The sequence below is a fragment of the Megalobrama amblycephala genome, linkage group LG11, assembly GCF_018812025.1.
Source record: "Megalobrama amblycephala isolate DHTTF-2021 linkage group LG11, ASM1881202v1, whole genome shotgun sequence".
Classification (NCBI taxonomy): domain Eukaryota; kingdom Metazoa; phylum Chordata; class Actinopteri; order Cypriniformes; family Xenocyprididae; genus Megalobrama; species Megalobrama amblycephala.
The window spans coordinates 1,831,706-1,853,155 of NC_063054.1; the positions used below are offsets into that span (position 1 = coordinate 1,831,706).

Below are 21,450 nucleotides of genomic sequence, written 5' to 3' on the forward strand. Positions count from 1 at the left end.
TTTCATGGAGTCTGTAAATAAGACAAACCAACGTGTCGGAGTTATTTCAACCTGAAACAAATAACTATCGTTTTGTTTGATGTAAAATGAAAACCATAATAGAGACTTGTATTATGAAACTTCCGGCTTCACCGGAAGTTGACATTGTTTCGCTCCTGGCTTCGCAGTTTCACGTGTTCCCATCACTGCAGACAGAGTTTAACCATGACACATTCAGACGGGATCGTGTAAGTAAACTTTATCAAGACTTCACATTTATTATTGTCGCTTTAGTTAAACTCTTGTTTAGAAAGGTAGTTTAGTCGCTGTAAGTGTGAGATCAGTGTTTGTTGGATTCTTCGCTGGAGACACGCGAAACTAACATCATCTGCAGTGCTTCATATGGATATACATTATGAATTTGTGTGAATGTTTTTTATATATATATATATATATATATATATATATATATATATATATATATATATATATATATATATATATATATATATATATATTAGAGAGAGAGAGAAACGGTAGAAGTCAGTGGAAAGACCCCATAAACACACACACACACACACACACACACACACGTGACCGTGAGTTTCTGTGGATTGTTCCTCAGTAAGCCCAAGACGAGGCGCTCCAAACGCTTCCTGCAGAGCCGAGAGCCCAAACTGATCGAGAACCTGAAGAACAGCATGATCATTAAAGGAGGAAACACCAGCGAGACTCTCTCTCAGGCCCTGAAGGACGTGGTGAGTCAGTTAAGATCAGATCTTCCTCTTACACCATCATCATCATCAGATGGATGTGTTTCTCATCTGGTCTATCTGTTGTTTTCAGTACGCGCTGAAGAAACCCAATGCTGTGCTGTACAAGAAGTAAGTAGAGTTTCAGTGTATTAAAGTGCAATTTTAATAGTTTCTAATGTTGTTTTTGGGGTCTCCTAGAACAGGTTTACATTGATATATAAGGTTAAAAACACTTTATTCACTGCAGCATCAGCTCTTTTCTCTCAGTGACTGAAACGCTTCGATCAAGGATTCGGTCTCTCTAAACCCCGCCTTTCTGAGAGCTGCTCTGCTCTGATTGGTCAGATGACCCAGTCTGTTATGATTGTTCTCAAACAATACTCCCATTATCTTGTCTCAGATACAACTACAGTGTTTGAGGGCGGGGCAAAGCTGTTCAGCCAATGAAAATCAGAGACTGGCATTATGCAAATTAGTTACAAACTAACATAGTTTCAGTAGGAAGTGAGACTGAATTACTGACGACTCAGAATAACTTCTTTTAGGAGACGACAACTCAATTTTTCTGCATTTTTAAACTCTGCAGAGCTTTTACAGTCACAAACAGCTCCTTGAAAGATCATATCTGAAAAAGCATAATGATGATGATGATGTTGTCTCGACAGGAAGAACATGGTGCGGCCCTTCGAGGACTCCACGGCTCTGGTGAGCTCATGATTCACTCCTGTGACCGCAGTGTGTCTCGTATCGAAGCCTTGGCACGTAACTTTCATATGTTTGCTTTCCTTCAGGAATTCTTCTCCAAGAAATCAGACTGTTCCCTGTTTCTGTTCGGCTCACACAACAAGAAGAGACCCAACAACCTCATATTTGGTGCGTGGCTTCGGTTAATCCTGAGATGTCAGATTTCTTCTTTAAAGGAAGTGCTTGTGTTGATGTTTGCTTGTGTCCTTCACAGGACGAATGTTTGACTTCCACGTGCTGGACATGTTTGAGCTGGGCATCGAGAAGTTTGTGTCTCTGAAAGACGTGAAGGTGAGCAGCAGTGGTGATGCGAGCGCCGTGTGACTCTAATCTGACTCTAAACCGAGCGTTTGTGTCCCGTGTGCAGAATGACACGTGTCCTGTGGGAACCAAACCCATGCTGGTGTTTGCTGGAGAGCTGTTCGACACGGACCGTGAGCACCAGCGCTTGAAGAACGTGCTGACAGGTGATTCGCCCTCCAAACACACTTACAGATCCAGCAGCATCGTGACACTAAGATCAACAGATGGTGCACCTGATTCAGTAGCACTGGAGGGATTTTTAATCTTAAGTTAATTTAAATGGTTAGTTTACCCAAAAATGAAATTTCTGTCATTAATTACTCCACACCCGTAAGACCTTCGTTCATCTTCAGAACACAAATTAAGATATTTTTGATGAAATCCGAGAAGTTTATCCTCCATTGCAACAAAATTACCACATTCAGGTTCCAGAGTAGTAGTAAAAACATTTGTTTAAACAGTCATGTGACTGCAGTGGTTCAACCTTAATGTTATAAAGAGACGAGAATACTTTTTGTGTGCAAAAACAAAACAAAAATAATAACTTTATTCAAAAAAAATTCTCTCCCATGTCATTCTAAGCTATTCACATTGCAGAGCTTCAGTGTTTGTCCGAATGCTGGCTCACTATTGGCTAAAGCTGGTCATGTGATCAGCATGATGCATGCGTTTGATGCTGTCGCAGGAGCCGGCCAATAATGAGCCGGCGTTCTGACGATGAACCTGGAAGCGCTGGACGTTAACAATGTATGAGAATGACACGAGAAGAGATTGTTGTTTTGTTTTTGCGAACAAAAAGTATTCTCGTCTCTTCATAACATTAAGGTTGAACCACTGCAGTCACATGACTGTTTTAATGATGTCTTTAGTACCTTTCTGGACCTTGAAAGTGTTGATTATATTGATGGGCGAGTCATAAACCTCTCAGATTTCATCAAAAATATCTTAATTTGTGTTCTGAAGATGAACAAAGGTGTGGAACGACATGAGGGTGAGTAATTAATGACAGAAACTTCACGTGTGTTCTTGAGGAGAGTGAAGTGTGTCGTAACCATCCTCTCGTCTTTCTCTGTGTGTCAGATTTCTTCTGTGGACCCCGAGTGTCTGCGGTGCGTCTGGCCGGACTGGAGCACGTGCTTCACTTCACGGCGCTGGAGGGAAAGATCTACATGCGCAGCTACAGGTGAAACACACGACGCCTGCGGATCACTGCAGCACACCAACCAAACACACGCTTCATATCAGTGTCTTTACAGAGTGTTGCTGAAGAAGTCCGGCTGCCGGACGCCCCGGATCGAGCTGGAGGAAATGGGACCTTCCTTTGACTTTGTCATGAGAAGAAGTCACATGGCCTCAGACGACCTGTACAGAACCGCTCACAAAAAGCCCAAAGGAGTGAAGGTGCGACACACACACACACACACTCACGTTTGTTGTTGTGAATTGTGGGGTCATTCCATAGGCGTAATGGTTTTTATACTGTACAAACCGTATTTTCTCTCCCTCTACACTACCCCTAACCCTAAACCTAACCATCACAGGAAACTGTGCACACTTTTACTTTCTCACAAAAACTCATTCTGTATGATTTATAAGCCTTTTGAGAAGTGGGGACATGGGTAATGTCCTCATAAATCACCCTCTCCTTGTAATACCCATGTCATTATACACATTTGTGTCCTGATATGTCACAAAAACATGCCCACACACACACACACTATCATCAGATCATCTCATAGATGAGCACTGCTTTTCTGTCTTGTGTCCCACCCGACCTCTGACCCCCAAACTGACCCTCACACAAACCTGTGCACATCTTTCAGTTAAAAACAAACATGATCTGGACCATTTATGAGGCGTTTTATGTCCTTATCAGTCACTTATGATATTTATGGTCATATAATTTTCACAATATTTAAAATGCATAATCACTGAATCCTAAAATAATCATAAAAATATGGAATTTTGAATACAGTATGACAGAATGTGATGAAATTTGCACATTTTGGATTAATAAATCAAAAGTAACCCTGTACACTTCAAATTATACAGAAGATTGTATTTCTCAAAAGTAATAATAATAAAATAATAAAATTTGTTTTTCAAGTAAAATTTTTAATTTTAACAGTAAACATCTGTGCAGCACTTTGTTTGACTAAAAATATAAGGAATTCTTCAATTTTAATTTGATTGCATTTTAAAATATTAAATTGTTTTATGGCTTCATGTAATTACAATTTTTGATAATAAATTTGTATTAAATCCTAAATCTAGAACCTAAATTGAAACGGACAACACTGCATTCTTGGAAAAAAACATTTCATATTAAAAAATTAATAAATTGATTAATTAAATTGATTAGACATGCTTTTGATGACTAATATCATTATTAACATAAAATTAAATTAAATGTTAAATTATGCAAGTTTCATGATTTCAGTTAATTACCTTTTTTTTTTTTTTTTTTTTTTGATTACTAAAATTTCAATTGACTGTTGAGGTGGAATCCAGAATTAAAACAGAATTCAGAAGTTAATCAGACATGTGACTCTATAGCACTGATCTGTGTACAGTACGAGCTCCAGATGTTTCTCCTGTGATAGTCATGTGCTTCACCTCCATCTCACCTGCAGCCCAAGAAGAAGAAGAACATTTCCCATGATGCCTTCGGCACCAGGTTTGGCCGCTTACACATGCAGAAGCAGGACCTGAACAAACTACAGACACGCAAGATGAAGGGCCTGAGGAAGAGGAGAGGAGAGGAGCCGGCAGAGAGCGCATCACCCAAAACACCCCGAACAGAGAGTGACGTCTGACACACTGACTGTGTTTGATACGAGACTTCAGACGCTTCAGACTTTCTCTACAGACCGTGTTTGTGTAGCATCAGTCTGCGTCAGACGGTCGATCCTCCCGCACAAACACAATCACATGACCAGCTGCCGCTTCAACAGGAAATATAATGGAAATGTGATGCAATAAACAGATTTCTCCAGATCAGGTGTGTGTGTGTGTGTGTGTGTGTGTGTGTGTGTGTGTGTGTGTGTGTGTGTGTGTGTGTGTGTGTGTGTGTGTGAACTGTAAAGCTGAGGTCAGATGTGAAGCACGACTCGTTCATCATCTGTTGGACTTTAATGTCCCAGAAACAGATAACTCTTGTCAATTAAACATTAAAGGGGTGGTTGATCATGATTTGACTTTTTTAACTTTAGTTAGTGTGTAATGTTGCTGTTTGATCATAAACAACATCTGCAAAGTTACGACGCTCAAAGTTCAATGCAAAGGGAGATATTTTCTTTTACAGAATTCGCTGTTTAAGGACTACAACAAACGGCTGGTAGGGACTACAATGAGATTCTTCCTGGGTTAGTGACATCACTAACATTTACATAAACCCCACCCCCAGTAACACGCAACAAAGGGGGCGGGGCCATGTTGGGCTGCTTTAAAGGGATAGTTCACCCAAAAATGAAAATTTGATGTTTATCTGCTTACCCCCAGGGTATCCAAGATGTAGGTGACTTTGTTTCTTCAGTTGAACACAAATGATTTTTAACTCCAACCATTGCCGTCTGTCAGTCGTATAATGCGTGTCAATGGGAACTCCATCTATAAGAGTCAAAAAACATGCACAGACAAATCCAAATTAAACCCTGTGGCTCGTGACGACACATTGATGTCCTAAGACACGAAACGATCGGTTTGTGTGAGAAACCGAACAGTATTTATATCATTTTTTACCTCTAATACACCACTATGTCCAACTGCCTTGAGCATCCGGTTGGTGAGTCTGAACGTGCTCTGACAGGCGAAGTGATCTCTCGCACGTATCCGTCAACGAGCACAAGATGTCACTTCCATTGTCAGAGCGCGTTCAGACCTCACTAACCGAATGTGGAGAGCAGTTGGACATAGTGGTGTATTAGAGGTAAAAAATGATATAAATACTGTTCAGTTTCTCGCACAAACTGATCGTTTCATGTCTTAGGACATCAATGTGTCGTCACGAGCCGCCGGGTTTAATTTGGATTTGTCTGCGCATGTTTTTTACTCTTATAGATGGAGTTACCATTGACACGCATTATACGAATGACAGACGGCAACAGTTGGAGTTAAAAATCATTTGTGTTCAACTGAAGAAACAAAGTCACCTACAATCTTGGATGCCCTGGGGGTAAGCAGATAAACATCAAATTTTCATTTTTGGGTGAACTATCCCTTTAAGCCCTGGATACACTGCACGATTTTAGCAATCCTATAAGATCATTATTTTATCACACTGTGTGACATGGATCTATTAAACTTGGGCACGACATGTAGACTGTATGATGATGACATCCGTTGACTCGTAGGCTGCGATGCAAGTTTCTATAGAAGAATAAAACGTCATCAGCATGCGCTAGTGGTAAACAAAACACCATGTTGAATCACACTTTGGCAGTTGTAGTTTTTATGTGTGCTGAAAATAAAAAGGAAGTGGCGAAGAAGGGAAAAGAGCTTGAGGTATGCGTTTTTAAGTTTTAGCACCAAGTCGCGTTGATTTCATGTCGCATTTTTTTTTGACTGGTCAGTAGACGAAGGTCGTATCAACACTGTGTGACGATCATGCTGAATTTCTAACACTGTCAGAAAATTATCGTAGGCTATCTTTGGTCGCAAGACCGGGAAAACAATCGTCTTTGAACCTCTCTCACTGTACGACATTTTAGGACCACCGATTAAGAGCCACGATCACAGAAATTGCCACGATTGTTTCACGATGGCAATCTTTCGTCTGAGACAGGCAAAAATCGTGCAGTGTATCCCGGGCTATAGAGAAGAGTTGTTGTAGTAGAGTGTTGTTGACATGCCGTCATTTTACGCCGGACTGCTTCACAAACGAGGGTCAATTCAACACAAAAGATGAACATGACGGCACATGCTAGTGGATGAGTTGAATCAACTCCACAGCAACTACATACATTTATCCACTAACCATTCAGAAACGTCTAAAAGTTGTAACTTCTTCCTGAGTCTCTCCATCAGTGTCGACTCCGGTTTGAACAATGTAAGGCTGAACACCGTTACTGACAATCCTCATTCAGGCTGCGTGAGATTCTCCAGCTTTGTTGTTGTTGAGCTGTTAAAGCTCCGCCCTCTTCTGGAAAGGGGGCGGGAGCAGCAGCTCATTTGCATTTAAAGGGCTTTTGCTCACACCCAAATAGGAGCAAATTTGACAAGCTATAATAAATGATCTGTGGGTGATTTTGAGCTGAAACTTCACAGACATTCTGGAGACACCAGAGACTGATATTACATCTTGTGAAAGGGGCATTATAGGTCACCTGTAAGACATTTTTTTCTTGAAAATGTGTGTCTGACCTTCAAATTGATACGCTGCTACTTCACCTGCGATCTAGACAATAATTTTCACCAGAATAAATAATATGAGAAACCAATTACCACTAAACTGAAAATACATTTAAAGTAGGCGTATAAAGTTGTTTTGTGGTAACTGAAATTCAACTGGATTATATATTTCTATTTTTCCCTCGCTCAGTCAGTTTGTAGACATTACTTCACTACATGGTTTTAGAATTCATTTCCTGAATCAAGTAACTGATGTCTTTTCTCCTGCACTGCCACTCTATCAACCAAAACATAAATTCAGAGGAATCACTGAATCATGTCAACTAAAAAAGATGTTAATATCAAATACTACTATTTTTTTCATTATATAACTGAGAACGCAAAGGTTCTTGGGGACACAAATGCTTTGAAATATAATTTTTTCCATCACCTTGCCCCTTTAGGGGCTCTGTAAAAAGTGTTGCATTCCCACAAGAAACTTTGCATTTGCTCAAAAAAGCACTAAGAAACAGTTTTCCCCCCACTTTATATTATTTTCATATTAAAATATCACGTTGGTTTTGCAACTGACTGCAAAGTTTCATGGGTGAACGCAAATGTTTTAAAATCGTTTGAAATATACCTTTCTTCCCATACATTATTTCCATTACATTAGTTTTGTGAATGCAAACTTTCAGTGCAGTAGACTACATTAATATTGAGTAACTTTGATATTAATGTATGTTAATATTAACCAGACTGAAACATGTAAACAAAGGTCTGTACAGTATCATACGGTTATAGAGCAAAAATTCAATATGTATTTTGTTTGCTTTCTAAAGTTTTATGAGTTTATGGCACTAAATCAGAAAGTGTAAACTGACGCTGATGGATGAAGATAAATGATTTGAAACAGAACAGCTGTTGTGTAGAAATATTATCTGTGAAAGAACAAGAATATCTCATAGACTGATTACTTTGATGTGTGAATTATGTGAAGTATTGATTAGCACTGGATGGAAGCGATATCATTTAATATAAAAGAGCAATATAATCTTGAGTTATCTAATGCAGTTTAATTGTATGTATTTTAAATAATGTTTAAATGTTTCTGAAATTACTTTTATTCAGAAATTGTGGATATACAGGGAGTGCAGAATTATTAGGCAAGTTGATTTTCTGATCATATTTTTTTCCCAAGCACATTTTACCAATTCCAATCCACATCAATCTTAATAACTACTATTAATATTGTTTTTAATCATTTATAAGTGATATATAATTGTTCATGAAGGCTGGAAATGAAAAATGCCTTATATTCAGGTGTGCAGAATTATTAGGCAAGTTTTCTTTTACAGGCAAAATGAGCCAAAAAAGAGATTTAACTCAGACTGAAAAGTCAAAAATTATTAAATACTCATGAGAAGGACGCAATACTAATGCAATACTAGAAATTGCAAAGTTAAAGCATGACCAAGGGACAGCAAAATGCTCATTGGGTCAGCGGGGTCAGACAAAAACAGCTGGAAAAGAAAAGACACGTTAACTGCAAAATAATTAAGAATTAAGGTGAAGAATTAAGTGTGAAACCATCAGGAACCCTTTAGTCTCCAGCGCCACCATTTTCCAGAACTGCAACCTACCTGGAGTCTCCAGAAGTGCAAGGTCTCAGGATCTCAGAGACTTAGGTTAGCTAAAGAATCCTAAAAAATGACCTGCACTTGATAAGAATCACAAGCTGAAGTGTTATAAAATACATGAAGACTGGGTTTTTATAGGCCTTATAAACAGACAGCTTGAGAGTGACTCCTGAAGGACCAGCACCACATCCTCTTGTACCACTGTTTGAAGAATTTATCTTCCAGAATCTGGCAGTAAGTTTTGGAAGATCATTTTTAGTCCATCTCTGCAAGACAGACATTTCAGGATAAGAGATGGACTAAAAGTGAACTCAAACACCTTACTGCCAGATTCTGGATAAATTCTTCAAACAGTGGTACAAGAGGATGTGGTGCTGGTCCATCAGGAGTCATTCTCAAGCTGTCTGTCTATAAGCCCTATTAAAACCCAGTCTTCATGTATTTTATAACACTTCAGCTTGTGATTCTTATCAAGTGCGGGTCATTTTTTAGGATTCTTTAGCTAACCTAAGTCTCTGAGATCCTGAGACCTTGCACTTCTGGAGACTCCAGGTAGGTTGCAGCTCTGGAAAATGGTGGCGCTGGAGACTAAAGGGTTCCTGATGGTTTCACACTTAATTCTTCACCTTAATTCTTAATTATTTTGCAGTTAACATGTGTCTTTTCTTTTCCACCTGTTGTTGTCTGACCCCGCTGACCCAATGAGCATTTTGCTGTCCCTTGGTCATGCTTTAACTTTGCAATTTCTAGTATTGCATTAGTATTGCGTCCTTCTCATGAGTATTTAATAATTTTTGACTTTTCAGTCTGAGTTAAATCTCTTTTTTGGCTCATTTTGCCTGTAAAAGAAAACTTGCCTAATAATTCTGCACACCTGAATATAAGGCATTTTTCATTTCCAGCCTTCATGAACAATTATATATCACTTATAAATGATTAAAAACAATATTAATAGTAGTTATTAAGATTGATGTGGATTGGAATTGGTAAAATGTGCTTGGGAAAAAAATATGATCAGAAAATCAACTTGCCTAATAATTCTGCACTCCCTGTACTGTATACTGTGTGCGCGCATGCGTGCACGTGTGTGTGTGTGTATTGCATAGTACATGTATACTGCTATACAGTTTTGATTAAATTACAAAAAATAGGATTATGAAAACTGCAATATCAATCTAATGAGAATGAAGTGTTTACACATAAGACAGTAGAAAACAGAATCCATTTTTGATAAAATGTTTATTTCATTCAGTTTGACAGAAAGGCAAGCCTCAGAGACATTCTGCAACATTCAGAGAAATCACAGTCACAATGCCAAAGTAACAGTGAAACATCCATCAGTTTGACATTATTCCTTTTCATATGTGCGGACAGCCTGAACACCCTCAAAGATCAAGGTCTGGAAACAGCAAAGACCAGGAGAGGAAATTTAGGAACATAAAATACATATGTATATTATATAAATATAATATAATAATAATGCTGCTTACAGTAATCATTTTGCCATCCTTGATTTCTCTAACAATCTTTGTCTCCTTGTCGTCCCACCTCTGAACGTGAACAAGACTTTCTCCTTCCAAGGTTACAATGGACTGAAATGAAATGAAAATATGTGAATCTGTTTTTTAGAAGTTTTATCGTGCATGATATAAAAACAAATTGTCATGTATGATAAAATTCAAGCAGTGTAAAAGAGACCTAACCTGCCAAAGTACATTATTTTGCTTCATGAAACTGATGTCAGATATGCTGTAGACTCAGTAAATGAATAAACACAAACCTTTGCTTGTCTGTCATCTGCAGTGATTTCATCAAACTCCTCTCCCAGTTTGAAAGAAATCTCAGTTCTTATGACAGATCCCAGCGTCTTCAAGACAACTGTCACCCTCATGACTGATGACAATTGTGGGTTTGGCATTATTGCCCATTTGCCTAATGGCAGAATCAACACCTGTGGGAACCAATACCAAAAAAATCTGAAGGTATTACAGACAGAACAAAACAGTTATTATTATAGCCTATAAACCACACAGAAATTATAATTCATGCATTTAAACACTATATGCACTACTTCACCTGTGACCAGCAAAGACGTTATGAGGAATTCTGACTTTCTGCAAAAAAATAACTTACCCAGTGCTTTCATGTATTCATCAAGGTTCTGGCTGTCAACCAGTGTCCAAGTTGCACAAAATGCATCAACCATGTTGAGAGTTTAAAGATCAAACACACTGTGGTTCTTGTACAGTCACAGAGTTCACTGTCTCCTAACTGTCTGCGGATGGCTAATTAATACTGTGTCAGGGAGGCGGGGCTTTAGGGGAAGTTTGTGCTGATTGGATAGATTTTATTTACTGAATCTGTAATTTGTACATGGCGAGAAGTGACACTGTAATTTCAATAGTCAAATCCAATAACTGGTCTGGGACTTTGCATTTTAGCAAATATTAAAATGTTAATAATGTTACAGTTTAGTATTCTATACATAGATTACCTTCTAACTAATCTAGATTATCATCTTGATAGCATCCAGAATAAAAAATAAAAAGGTAACACTTTCAATAGTCCATATGTGTATAGCAGAATATAACATTTAATAAACAGCTCTGTAAAATGTTTTTATGTTTGAATGACATGATACATAACTGTTTCAGAGCTGGCCATCTCTGTGGCATTTTTTTGTAAGCAGATGCAATCATTTATTTTAGATACATACATTTACAGGGTTTTTTATCAATGCACATAAAAAAAATGATTAATATAGCTGCGAGCAGCGATGGCGGGCCCAAGCCCGGTGGCACCGCCACCCCGGTGGCTTCAGGGCAACTGTGCACAGCGGGCAATAGGCACTTAAAACGGTTAAACATCAAAGGACTATGTCAAATTCACTCCACATTTACTGCACTACAAGGTGCCACTATAGAGCCCCTCCTCCCTGCCCATTTTCAAAGGATTACATGTGCCAAGTTTTAACATTATTCTGATGAATTTTGAAGCAAATCAGGTAAAAATAAGAGGGTGATCTCAATGTATGCTGAAAGTGACACATTTTCTGCTTCCAGTTGGTGGCGCTATGACTTTGAATCACAATAGTCACATCCATGTGATCAGCCTTGTACAACGAAGACTAAGCCGAAGTTTCATCAAAATCAATTAATGTATGCAGAAGTTATAACACTTTGTTTCCCTTTTCTTGCCATAAATTCGTTGCCTCGCCACGGCCAAACCGTTTGAGATATCCAAAATCCGTTTGCAATTAAACAACTTCAATGTGTTAGCAACAAGTTAAAAAAAGCTTGGTGTAAATTGGATAAACCCTGTAGGAGTAGTAGTATAAAATTCATAGCCTGTTTTTTCAAAAAATTAACATTCAAACCAAAATAGCTGACTTCCTGTTGGTCGGAGCTAATGAATGTAAATTAGAAAATTGTCCGGCTTGATGAGAACAATATGTGTACCAAGTTTGGTGACTGTAGGAAAAACAAACCCCCCACTTTTGTCAAAAGGTGGCGCTACTGAGCCCCTCCACCACGCCCATTTCTATGGCTTTGTCCATGTCTACTGGTTGACAATATTGATGTGTGTGTCGAGTTTCATGCAATTTGAAGCATGTTAAGAGCCTCAAAAACACTCAAGAATATTATTACAGTTTGACCTGTTGCCATGGCAACAATATTTCAAATATCAAAAATCCTGTCATAGGTCTACATCTGCTGTGTATTGACATTACACTGATGAAGTTTGAAGCAAATCAGGTAAAAATAAGAGGGTGATCTCAAAACATTTCAAAAAGTGATACACTTCCTGCTGCCAGTTGGTGGCGCTATAACTTTGACTCACAATAGTCACATACATGTGATCAGACTCCTATAACGAACACACTTGTGAAGTTTCATAAAGATCAATATATGTATGCAGACGTTATAACACATTTCCTGTTTCCTTTTTCTCGCCATAAATTCGTTGCCTCGCCACGGACAAACCGTTCGAGATATCAAAAATCCCCTGGCAATTTTTAATCATCAGTGTCTTGACTTCATGCTGACCGAGTTTGGTGGCGATCGGATTAATCGTCTAGGAGGAGTATATCAAATTCCAGAGCATGCGTTTTTCAAACAACCCTTAATAGCTGACTTCCTGTTGGCGTGACGTTTAACTTAGAGCACGAAAGTTGTTCGGCCCGATGAGGTCTATATGTGTACCGAGTTTCAGACTAATACGTGCAAGCGTGTTTAATATATGGACCAAATTTTCAGACCTTTTTCAAGGGGGCGCTGTTGAGCCCCCCTGCCACGCCCGGGTACCAGCTTCTGCCCGGCCCTGTTGGCCGCGGATTCCAATGTGTGTGCCAATTTTCAAGAGTTTTTGAGCATGTTAAGGCCCCAAAAAGCCCCGGAAGACGGAAAAAAAATAAAAAAAATAAAAATAAAAAAAAATAAATAAAAAAAAATAATAATCCTTAGAAAAACAAGAGGGCCCTGCGCGAATTTTCGCTTGGGCCCTAATAATCCTTAGAAAAACAAGAGGGCCCTGCGCGAATTTTCGCTTGGGCCCTGATTAAAACATAAACCCATTCAACATCACATCACAGTTCATTATGAGTACAGAGACATGCAAGAATTAATCTTGAGCCTCTGCCCCATTAATCGTTAATAGTAAAGAGCCCTTTCAGTCATATTGCGGTGCCCAAGAACGTGATTTTTGAGATGCGTTTTTTTATCTTGAGCGCTACATTTTTAGAACGCCGTTTCATGCGCGAGATAAAGACGCAAGATAGGAGCGCAATGGTTAAACACATCCGTCTAGCGCATTCAAATAGAAAAAACATTGGAAAAGTAGCATAGTGTAATGAAAAACGCTTTCTGTGGCCCCTAATGCTGATGAATGCTTTAATCAAGACCTCTAGTTTTTCATCAATGTCTGTGTGAACATGAATAAGTGTCAAATGAGTTCTGAGACATGCTGGTCCTCAACCAGTGAAATAGCCTATATTAATTTCTCAAAGTCATCAAACCATTTTCGACAACATAAAAATGTAGTAGAGTAATTTTATGAATAAAGGTGCTGAAAAACATTTAAAAGTCGTGTCAAGTCGTGTCATCAGCACCCCCGGTTCCCACAGCAATGTTTTCTTGTGAGGTTGCTGCTTCAAACCCCCACTCCTCAGAGGTGGGACACGGGCAGCCACACTGACCTTCTGACCCTCTCTCCAGCTAGGGCCAGCTTCAGGGTCAGAAGAGGGGGATGAAGGACCCCGAAAAGTTAAGCCATAGATATCACTCCATGCAACCATGGCCACCATAGAGTAGCTAACGGCACGGAGAGCAAAGTCTGCAAGCTCCAGGGCTCTGTAAAAAGTGTTGCGTTCCCACAAGAAACTTTGCATTTGGTCATAAAAGCACTTGAAAAACAGTATTCCCCCCACCTCATATTATTTTCATATGAAAATATCACAATGGTTTTGCAAGTGAATACAAATTTTCTTGGGGGAATGTAAGTGTTTTGTCAAAGAATGCAAAAGCATTGAAATTGTAACGAACTGCATAGAGACACGAAGGTTGAGGATCCAAATGCGGTATTTATTAGAAGGAGTAATCCACAATCAAGTCCAAAAACAGGCAAACGGTCAAACATAGATGGACAATCCAAACAATGATATCTAGAACACAGGCAAACCGAACAAGGGAAAACATAATGAAATCAAGAAACATAGAAAGAAAGTCCATGACATATTTGGACAATGGGGGCGCCATTTTGTTTAGGTGCACAGTGCGTTCTATGTCGATGACGTCAGATGGTTGCACTCAGTGAGCTACTGACGCTGCTCTGTTGCTATTTTTACCGTAACACGACTCGGAATATAATATACGATGCCACATTGAGCAGCTTTTGGTTGTAATTTTCAGTCGATGAGCCACAAGAGAAGCGATGTAAGTCTTTACTGCTTTACTAGCGATAAGAGCAGACAGAGTTCATAGGTTATAAGGCTGGGCTCTGGGACTGGAGTGAACTCTGGAGTGGACTCATGGACTGGAGGGCAGTGCGTGTCCCAAACACACAAAATGGCCAGTGCTGTGACGGGGAGAACAGAGAACAAGGAAACTACCTCTGGGATGGACGGTGTGGGGACCGGCAGGCTTGAGAGCATTGAGGCCGGTGGTCTATATAGCACTGGTCTAGGGCTACAAGCACCAATGTCAGTGGTGTGTCCTCCAAGCTTGAAGCCAGTCTCAAGTGCCTATAGGCACAGCCTTAAAGTCCTCATGTGCAGCGTTCATGACAACCGGGAACACAGATGTGGCATCCATGACAGCTGAAGACTCTAACGTGGCGTCCATGATGGCTAGAGATTCTGATGTAGCATCTGTGACAGCTGGATGTTCTGGTATGAAGGCGATCTTGACTGAAGATGCAGGCAGAGCAGCCATCTTTCCTGAAAACACTGGCTCGGCGGCCATCTTGTGTACCCTTTTGGTAATCATAACATGGGGAAACTCAGGCTTGGCAGGCATGACGTGAACAGTCTCTGGTGTGGCAGCCAATTTGTGAACCACAGGATGGGAAGGTACAAAAAGCACAGGACTGGATACCCTTAAAACAGGACATGCTGGTGACCGAGATGGGGCAAGCTCCTTGGTCAAGCTTGGTGTATGTTTATGGCCAAATGATTTTCACAATATGGAAAATGCAGACAGAATCACTGAATCCAGCCATAAAATATGGAATTTGAATACAGTATATCACAGAATGAGATGGAATGTGTACATTCTGATTAATAAATCAAAAGTGGGGCTGTGTGACAGAAATATATGGTAACACTTTACTTGAAGGGGTGTGCATAAGACTGACATGACACCTTCATAATCATGACATGACACGTGTCATGAATATGAAGGAGGTTTTATGAATGTTTATGACAACTGTCATTAAGTGTCATTCGCTCAATTATGTCATTTTTAATGCAAAGATGACATTGTTTGAGATGTCCGAGTTATGACAACTTGACATAAACCAATACATCATAACCTGTCAGTGTCTTTGTCATGACAACTTGACATTATTTAGCTTTATGGGTTAACATTACATTAAACTGTCATGTGGTTGGTTTTGACATTGGCTGTCATGAGGTCATTATAATAGTGTCATAAATATGTATCTTGAGCTCAAGTACAGTGGTACAAATTGAACTTGTCATTAAAATGTCATTAAAGGGGTACTTCACCCCTGGAAAGATGAATGTGTATTTAAAATTGGTCATTTATGTAGTAGAAATGTGAAATTATTTTTGAATTTGGAGCTTTCTAGACTGAGAAAAGGCAGAAAATGTATTTTTGACTAATGTGGATGAAAGACAACAACTCCCAGAATGCACTTGTTTCGCTGCCCTTGCGAGGCCACGCCCAAACCACGCCTATCGGTTACAATCGTGAGTTAGTTCATACATTTACAGCGAAATGGTGCTAAATTGACACACGGCCTAAGGCTGAAACAAATTCCTGCAAAATCATTTACAAGTAAACAGTGACATGGATATTCCGTATCATAGCAACAAAGTATGGAAGTAATTCAGTAGCAAAACCCGAGAGGTTGCTGATTTGAATGTGAGAACTTGTAGTATTAATATTTGTATTTGTAAATTGAAATTTACAATCACTGCCCTGACGCGAAAAGCTGAATGTTTCGATTTGCACACACAGACAACAATCAAAACACCCGTGTTACGAAGTTGTAGTTGCAGATTAATAGTTACAAATGTGTAAAATGGCATTCACAAATACAAAACGACAAACACAAATGTGTGAGGCATATTTACTTTTGCTCTTTACTTCAGTTTCGCTGTACAGCTTCAAGTCGGCACTTACAGCCTCTCAGATCTGGCAGTACAAATTCAATTTCTGGCGCTTTGACTTTTGCTACTCTTTTTGCGATATTCCTGGTGCAAAACTGACTTGTGCACTTGAAAGCAGATGTGAGAGAGCAGAGAGCGGGGAGAGGGAGGGGGGGGGGGGAGGGGGAGGGTGAGGGGGGTTGAAGCCGTTTTATTGGTCGATGCCTGACCAATGAACAACGCCAGCCAGTGCGGCATTTTTATGCATATGTATGAGACAATATTTTCATTAAAATATCATTAGTTTTAACGGGGTTTTTTATTACAGTAAAAGATTAGTAAAGTCGTTTATTGGTTAGAGTCAGCCAATGAAATGGGACGTTTTGGTGGTCCATATAGCAGCCTTTCATCGCGATGGAGGCATCGAGCAATTCCAGGGTAAGTTTTTCTTTATAATACTTATTAAAACAGATTCAAAATTAAAATAATTTTTCCTTGACATATCTATAACGTTACCTTCACTACTGTTAGTGAAGGTGGACTGCGTTAGGTGGTTCTGTAACTTTTATAATGAACTTTTTCATATAATATGAATTTTATAGTTACATAGAAGTATATTTATTTATATTATCAGTGATTTTAAACATCGTGAGTATTGATTAAAATAAAAATAAGACAAGATACTCCGTGACCCATGTGCAATATTTTTCTAACAGAATAATTACCCTGTGCCATGCATGTGGGGTGGGTTACTACTTGATAATTAAAATATTATTGTTGTTGTTATTGTTGCATTTTACGTGAATGCAACTTATATTGTTTTCTTTCTACAGGAGCAAAATTCAGAAATAGAAAGTGCTGTAAGGAATCTGCTGGGCCTCATCCGAAGGCAGCAACATAAGTTGCAATAATATTTTAATTATAAAGTAGTATTTTGAATCTGTTTTAATAAGTATTATAAAGAAAAACTTACCCTGGAATTGCTCGATGCCTCCATCGCGATGAAAGGCTGCTACATGGACCACCAAAACGTCCCATTTCATTGGCTGACTCTAACCAATAAACGACTTTACTAATCTTTTACTGTAATAAAAAACCCCGTTAAAACTAATGATATTTTAATGAAAATATTGTCTCATACATATGCATAAAAATGCCGCACTGGCTGGCGTTGTTCATTGGTCAGGCATCGACCAATAAAACGGCTTCAACCCCCTCACCCTCCCCCTCCCCCCCCCCCCTCCCTCTCCCCCGCTCTCTGCTCTCTCACATCTGCTTTCAAGTGCACAAGTCAGTTTTGCACCAGGAATATCGCAAAAAGAATAGCAAAAGTCAAAGCGCCAGAAATTGAATTTGTACTGCCAGATCTGAGAGGCTGTAAGTGCCGACTTGAAGCTGTACAGCGAAACTGAAGTAAAGAGCAAAAGTAAATATGCCTCACACATTTGTGTTTGTCGTTTTGTATTTGTGAATGCCATTTTACACATTTGTAACTATTAATCTGCAACTACAACTTCGTAACACGGGTGTTTTGATTGTTGTCTGTGTGTGCAAATCGAAACATTCAGCTTTTCGCGTCAGGGCAGTGATTGTAAATTTCAATTTACAAATACAAATATTAATACTACAAGTTCTCACATTCAAATCAGCAACCTCTCGGGTTTTGCTACTGAATTACTTCCATAACAAAGCGTCTCAACAGAAAAAAAACGCTGCGCAGCAGAAGCGCTCTCACGGCTCACAGCGCGCTCACAGACGGACGTTTTAAGCAGAGCGCCTAGCGTTTTCAGCTGGCTAAAAACGCTCTGGTGGACACACGGCCTAAGCGTATTCGCCTAGAGGTAAGACTCGCTGATACTAGACTCTTATTTCTGATAACACAGTAGCCTATATGTAGTGTTGTAGGTAGCAGTGAAACTGCAAACTTTAGCAAAGTAACGTTAGATAGACAATTACATATAAGTTGCATATAAGTTGACTGTTATCAAAGTAAAGCCACTGTTCTGTAAAACTGAGTTAGTCTATTTATCTATTCATGCTAACTTACCACAAAAGCCTGTTGTTGTATTGGTTGAGATGACTGCAGAGACCGATAAATTTGCGAGATGAACCACTGATGTAGTGCAGACTATAACAAAATAATGTTACTGTAAGCTTAAAAATATAACTGTGACACCCACTTTTGATAAAATCTTTGATCTATGTCCGTGAGTAACCTCAAACCTATGCCTCAAACGCGCATATGTTATGGGCGTGGCGAAAAAATGCCGAACTACTTGCTATTACTGGCTGTAGTTTTAAGCCTCTGGCCAAAAAAGCCTCCGATGACGCAAAATGACGATTTTTGCGTCATCGGAGGCTTTTTTACAGAATAAAAATGCATAAATCTCTCATCTCGGGCTGATATGAAGGGGGAAAGCACGGTAATTCGAAAATACTGGTGGTATTCTACTAATACAAAGCTTAATGCTAAATCCTGAAGTAACCCTTTAAGTGACAATACTCTGACAAATAATTTTATAACAGCGTCATGACTATTTTTCATTTCATGTTGTTTTTTTTTTTTTTTTTTTTTTTTTTTTTTTTTAAGTTTCCTCCACCAGAAGCTCAGATAATAGACAATTTCAAATTTCATAAATAAGATGACACTGTTATAAAATAATGGTAACACTTTATTTTAGGGTCTTTTAACTAGTTGCTTATTACTATTAGCATTCATATGGCTAAAATATTGGCTATTTATTAGTACTTATAAAGCACATATTAATGCCTTATTCTGCATGATCTTTTTCTACATTCTTAATCCTACCCAATACCTAAACCTAACAATTAACTATAATAAGCAGTAAATTAAGAGTTTATTGAGGGAAAAGTCATAGTTATATATGTATATGTATATATCGTTTATATATGTGTTCCCTATACTGAAGTGTTACCAAAATAATGTAATGTAATGTTAACCCATAAAGCTAAATTATGTCAAGTTGTCATGACAAAGACACTGACAGGTTATGATATGTTGGTTTATGTCAAGTTGTCATAACTCGGACATCTCAAACAATGTCATCTTTGCATTAAAAATGACATAATTGAGCGAATGACATTTAATGACAGTTGTCATAAACATTCATAAAACCTCCTTCATATTCATGACATGTGTCATGTCAAGATTGTGAAGGTGTCATGTCAGTCTTATGCACACCCCTTCAAGTAAAGTCTTACCAAATATATTTCTATTGTACATTAGAATGTACTTCTCAATGTAAAAATAATAAAATTAAAACTTTACTTTTAAGGAATATCACAAGTTTCCTCATTTTAATTTTAACAGTAAACCCCTGTTGTGCAGCACTTTGCTGAAAAATATAAGGAATTGTTAAATTTTTATTTGATGGTACTTAAAAAATTAAATTAATATTTTATGCTTTTATTTAATTACCAGCATTTAAAAAAATACAACTGATTTCACAGGGCCCTAAAAATGTAAACTTTTCATAATCTGGTGTTAAATTATGTAAGTTTCTCTACCGCTCCCTCCGCTCATGCAGCCACATGCAACCGCTGCTTTCCCCGGCACCGCCACAACTATTTGTCTGACTTATAATCAAATCTCATTTAGCTGCTATCAGTTTTATTATAATAAAATAACAAACAATTGCCCAGTGTAAAAGTGTCTTTAATTTAATTCAGATGTGGCATATACTGTATATACACACATAGCACTAAATAAACTTTATCTTTTTTGAGCTAAAGGGAAGCTTCTGTTTATCTGTGATTTAATTCATCATACTGAACAAGTGAGAGAACAATAACACGAGGATTGTACAGTTTCAGTTCAGAGTTTATTGTGTCATTGAATACTAATGTGATTTGTAAAGTAGTTCAGTGTTTAACATTGTTATGGCATCATTTATGGCAAAAATTATTTTTATGTGTGAACAGTGACAATCATTGATCTGAAGGGCGGGTCGGTGGTGTTGAAATAAATCAGTAAAGCTCATTTGATTATAGAGAATATTGACCCTGCCCCCCTGCTGTCAATCATAGTCACAGGTCTATTAATAATATATATATATATTTAACTGGCAAGATGCAAAGTGCAATAAAAACAGAACAGTGAGCAGATGCTTGTAGTTTTCTTCAATGCTCACCTTACAGAAAACTCATGAGTGTTCAATGTTTAAGAAGTGGCTGAATTATTCTCTCTTTAGCTCTATGGATAAGATAAATACAAATAAAGATACATATGTAAAGAATTATGTGTATATTAATTGCAAAAGCTTTAAATTAGGCAGAATTGAATTGAAAGAAATTATAACAAAATGGAAGGAAGTGGAAAGAAATTAACAGAAATAGGGAATAAGCAGATGGAAGCAGCTATAAGGCTTTAATGAAGTTTCTGCACTAATCAGTAGAATGTAATTAGAGATTGAGGAAGTCATTCTGTTACACACTCCAGTACAGTAGGTGGCGCTAAACACATTTAACGATAGACTGAAACCCGCCAGAAAACTAAAAGAAGAAGAAGAGAGATGGGCGGGGTTTATTTGTTGTTGACACCTGAGGCCTCCTGCGCATGCGCGTGCATCATTCTGAGGAGGAAACACCTGTGTCCAAATCGAAAGTTAAGACTCGACATGTAAATTCACATTTCGAGGACTTTCATAACATTCATAAATATCACATTATGGTAAGTTACTTTAACGGCTTTTGCTATTGTCATATTATATGTTTTCGCATTTGCGTCACCATCTCATATCCAAGTTTTTGAGTTATCGAGCCCTGTGGATTCTGCTTTTAAGATTGAGATTAATTTACAGGATTAATTTAATGCTGACTAATTTTATTTATAGTCTGAAATATGCAAATGTGG

At 38.4% G+C, this 21,450-nt stretch overlaps 2 protein-coding genes and 1 pseudogene across 7 annotated transcripts in view; 2 read left to right on the forward strand and 1 right to left on the reverse strand.

Annotated features, from left to right (window-relative positions):
• The first annotated feature begins 68 nt into the window (after positions 1–68).
• rpf2 (ribosome production factor 2 homolog) lies at positions 69–4,778 on the forward strand. The gene is made up of 10 exons (XM_048208278.1): positions 69–227; positions 605–737; positions 826–863; positions 1,400–1,439; positions 1,526–1,607; positions 1,693–1,769; positions 1,846–1,945; positions 2,862–2,964; positions 3,038–3,182; positions 4,415–4,778. The coding sequence occupies exons 1-10, from the start codon at positions 205–207 to the stop codon at positions 4,595–4,597; spliced, it is 924 nt and encodes a 307-aa protein (XP_048064235.1). The 5' UTR covers positions 69–204; the 3' UTR covers positions 4,598–4,778.
• A 5,191-nt stretch (positions 4,779–9,969) lies between these two features.
• On the reverse strand, positions 9,970–11,476 carry LOC125278885 (annotated as a pseudogene).
• A 9,668-nt stretch (positions 11,477–21,144) lies between these two features.
• Positions 21,145–21,450, forward strand: part of LOC125278886 (NACHT, LRR and PYD domains-containing protein 3-like) — a 28,797-nt gene continuing 28,491 nt past the window's right edge. For all 6 annotated transcript variants that reach the window (XM_048208279.1, XM_048208283.1, XM_048208282.1 and 3 more), the window contains exon 1: positions 21,145–21,267. The gene's annotated coding sequence lies outside the window, so the exon portion shown is untranslated. The remainder of the gene's footprint in view (positions 21,268–21,450) is intronic.

Bases quoted from the DNA above. Each gene is read 5' to 3' on its own strand.
- rpf2 (XM_048208278.1), top strand. From the start codon at position 205: ATGACACATTCAGACGGGATCGT. The intron at 738-825 runs GTGAGTCAGTTA...TGTTGTTTTCAG, and splicing joins CTCAGGCCCTGAAGGACGTG to TACGCGCTGAAGAAACCCAA. The intron at 1,946-2,861 runs GTGATTCGCCCT...TCTGTGTGTCAG, and splicing joins CTTGAAGAACGTGCTGACAG to ATTTCTTCTGTGGACCCCGA.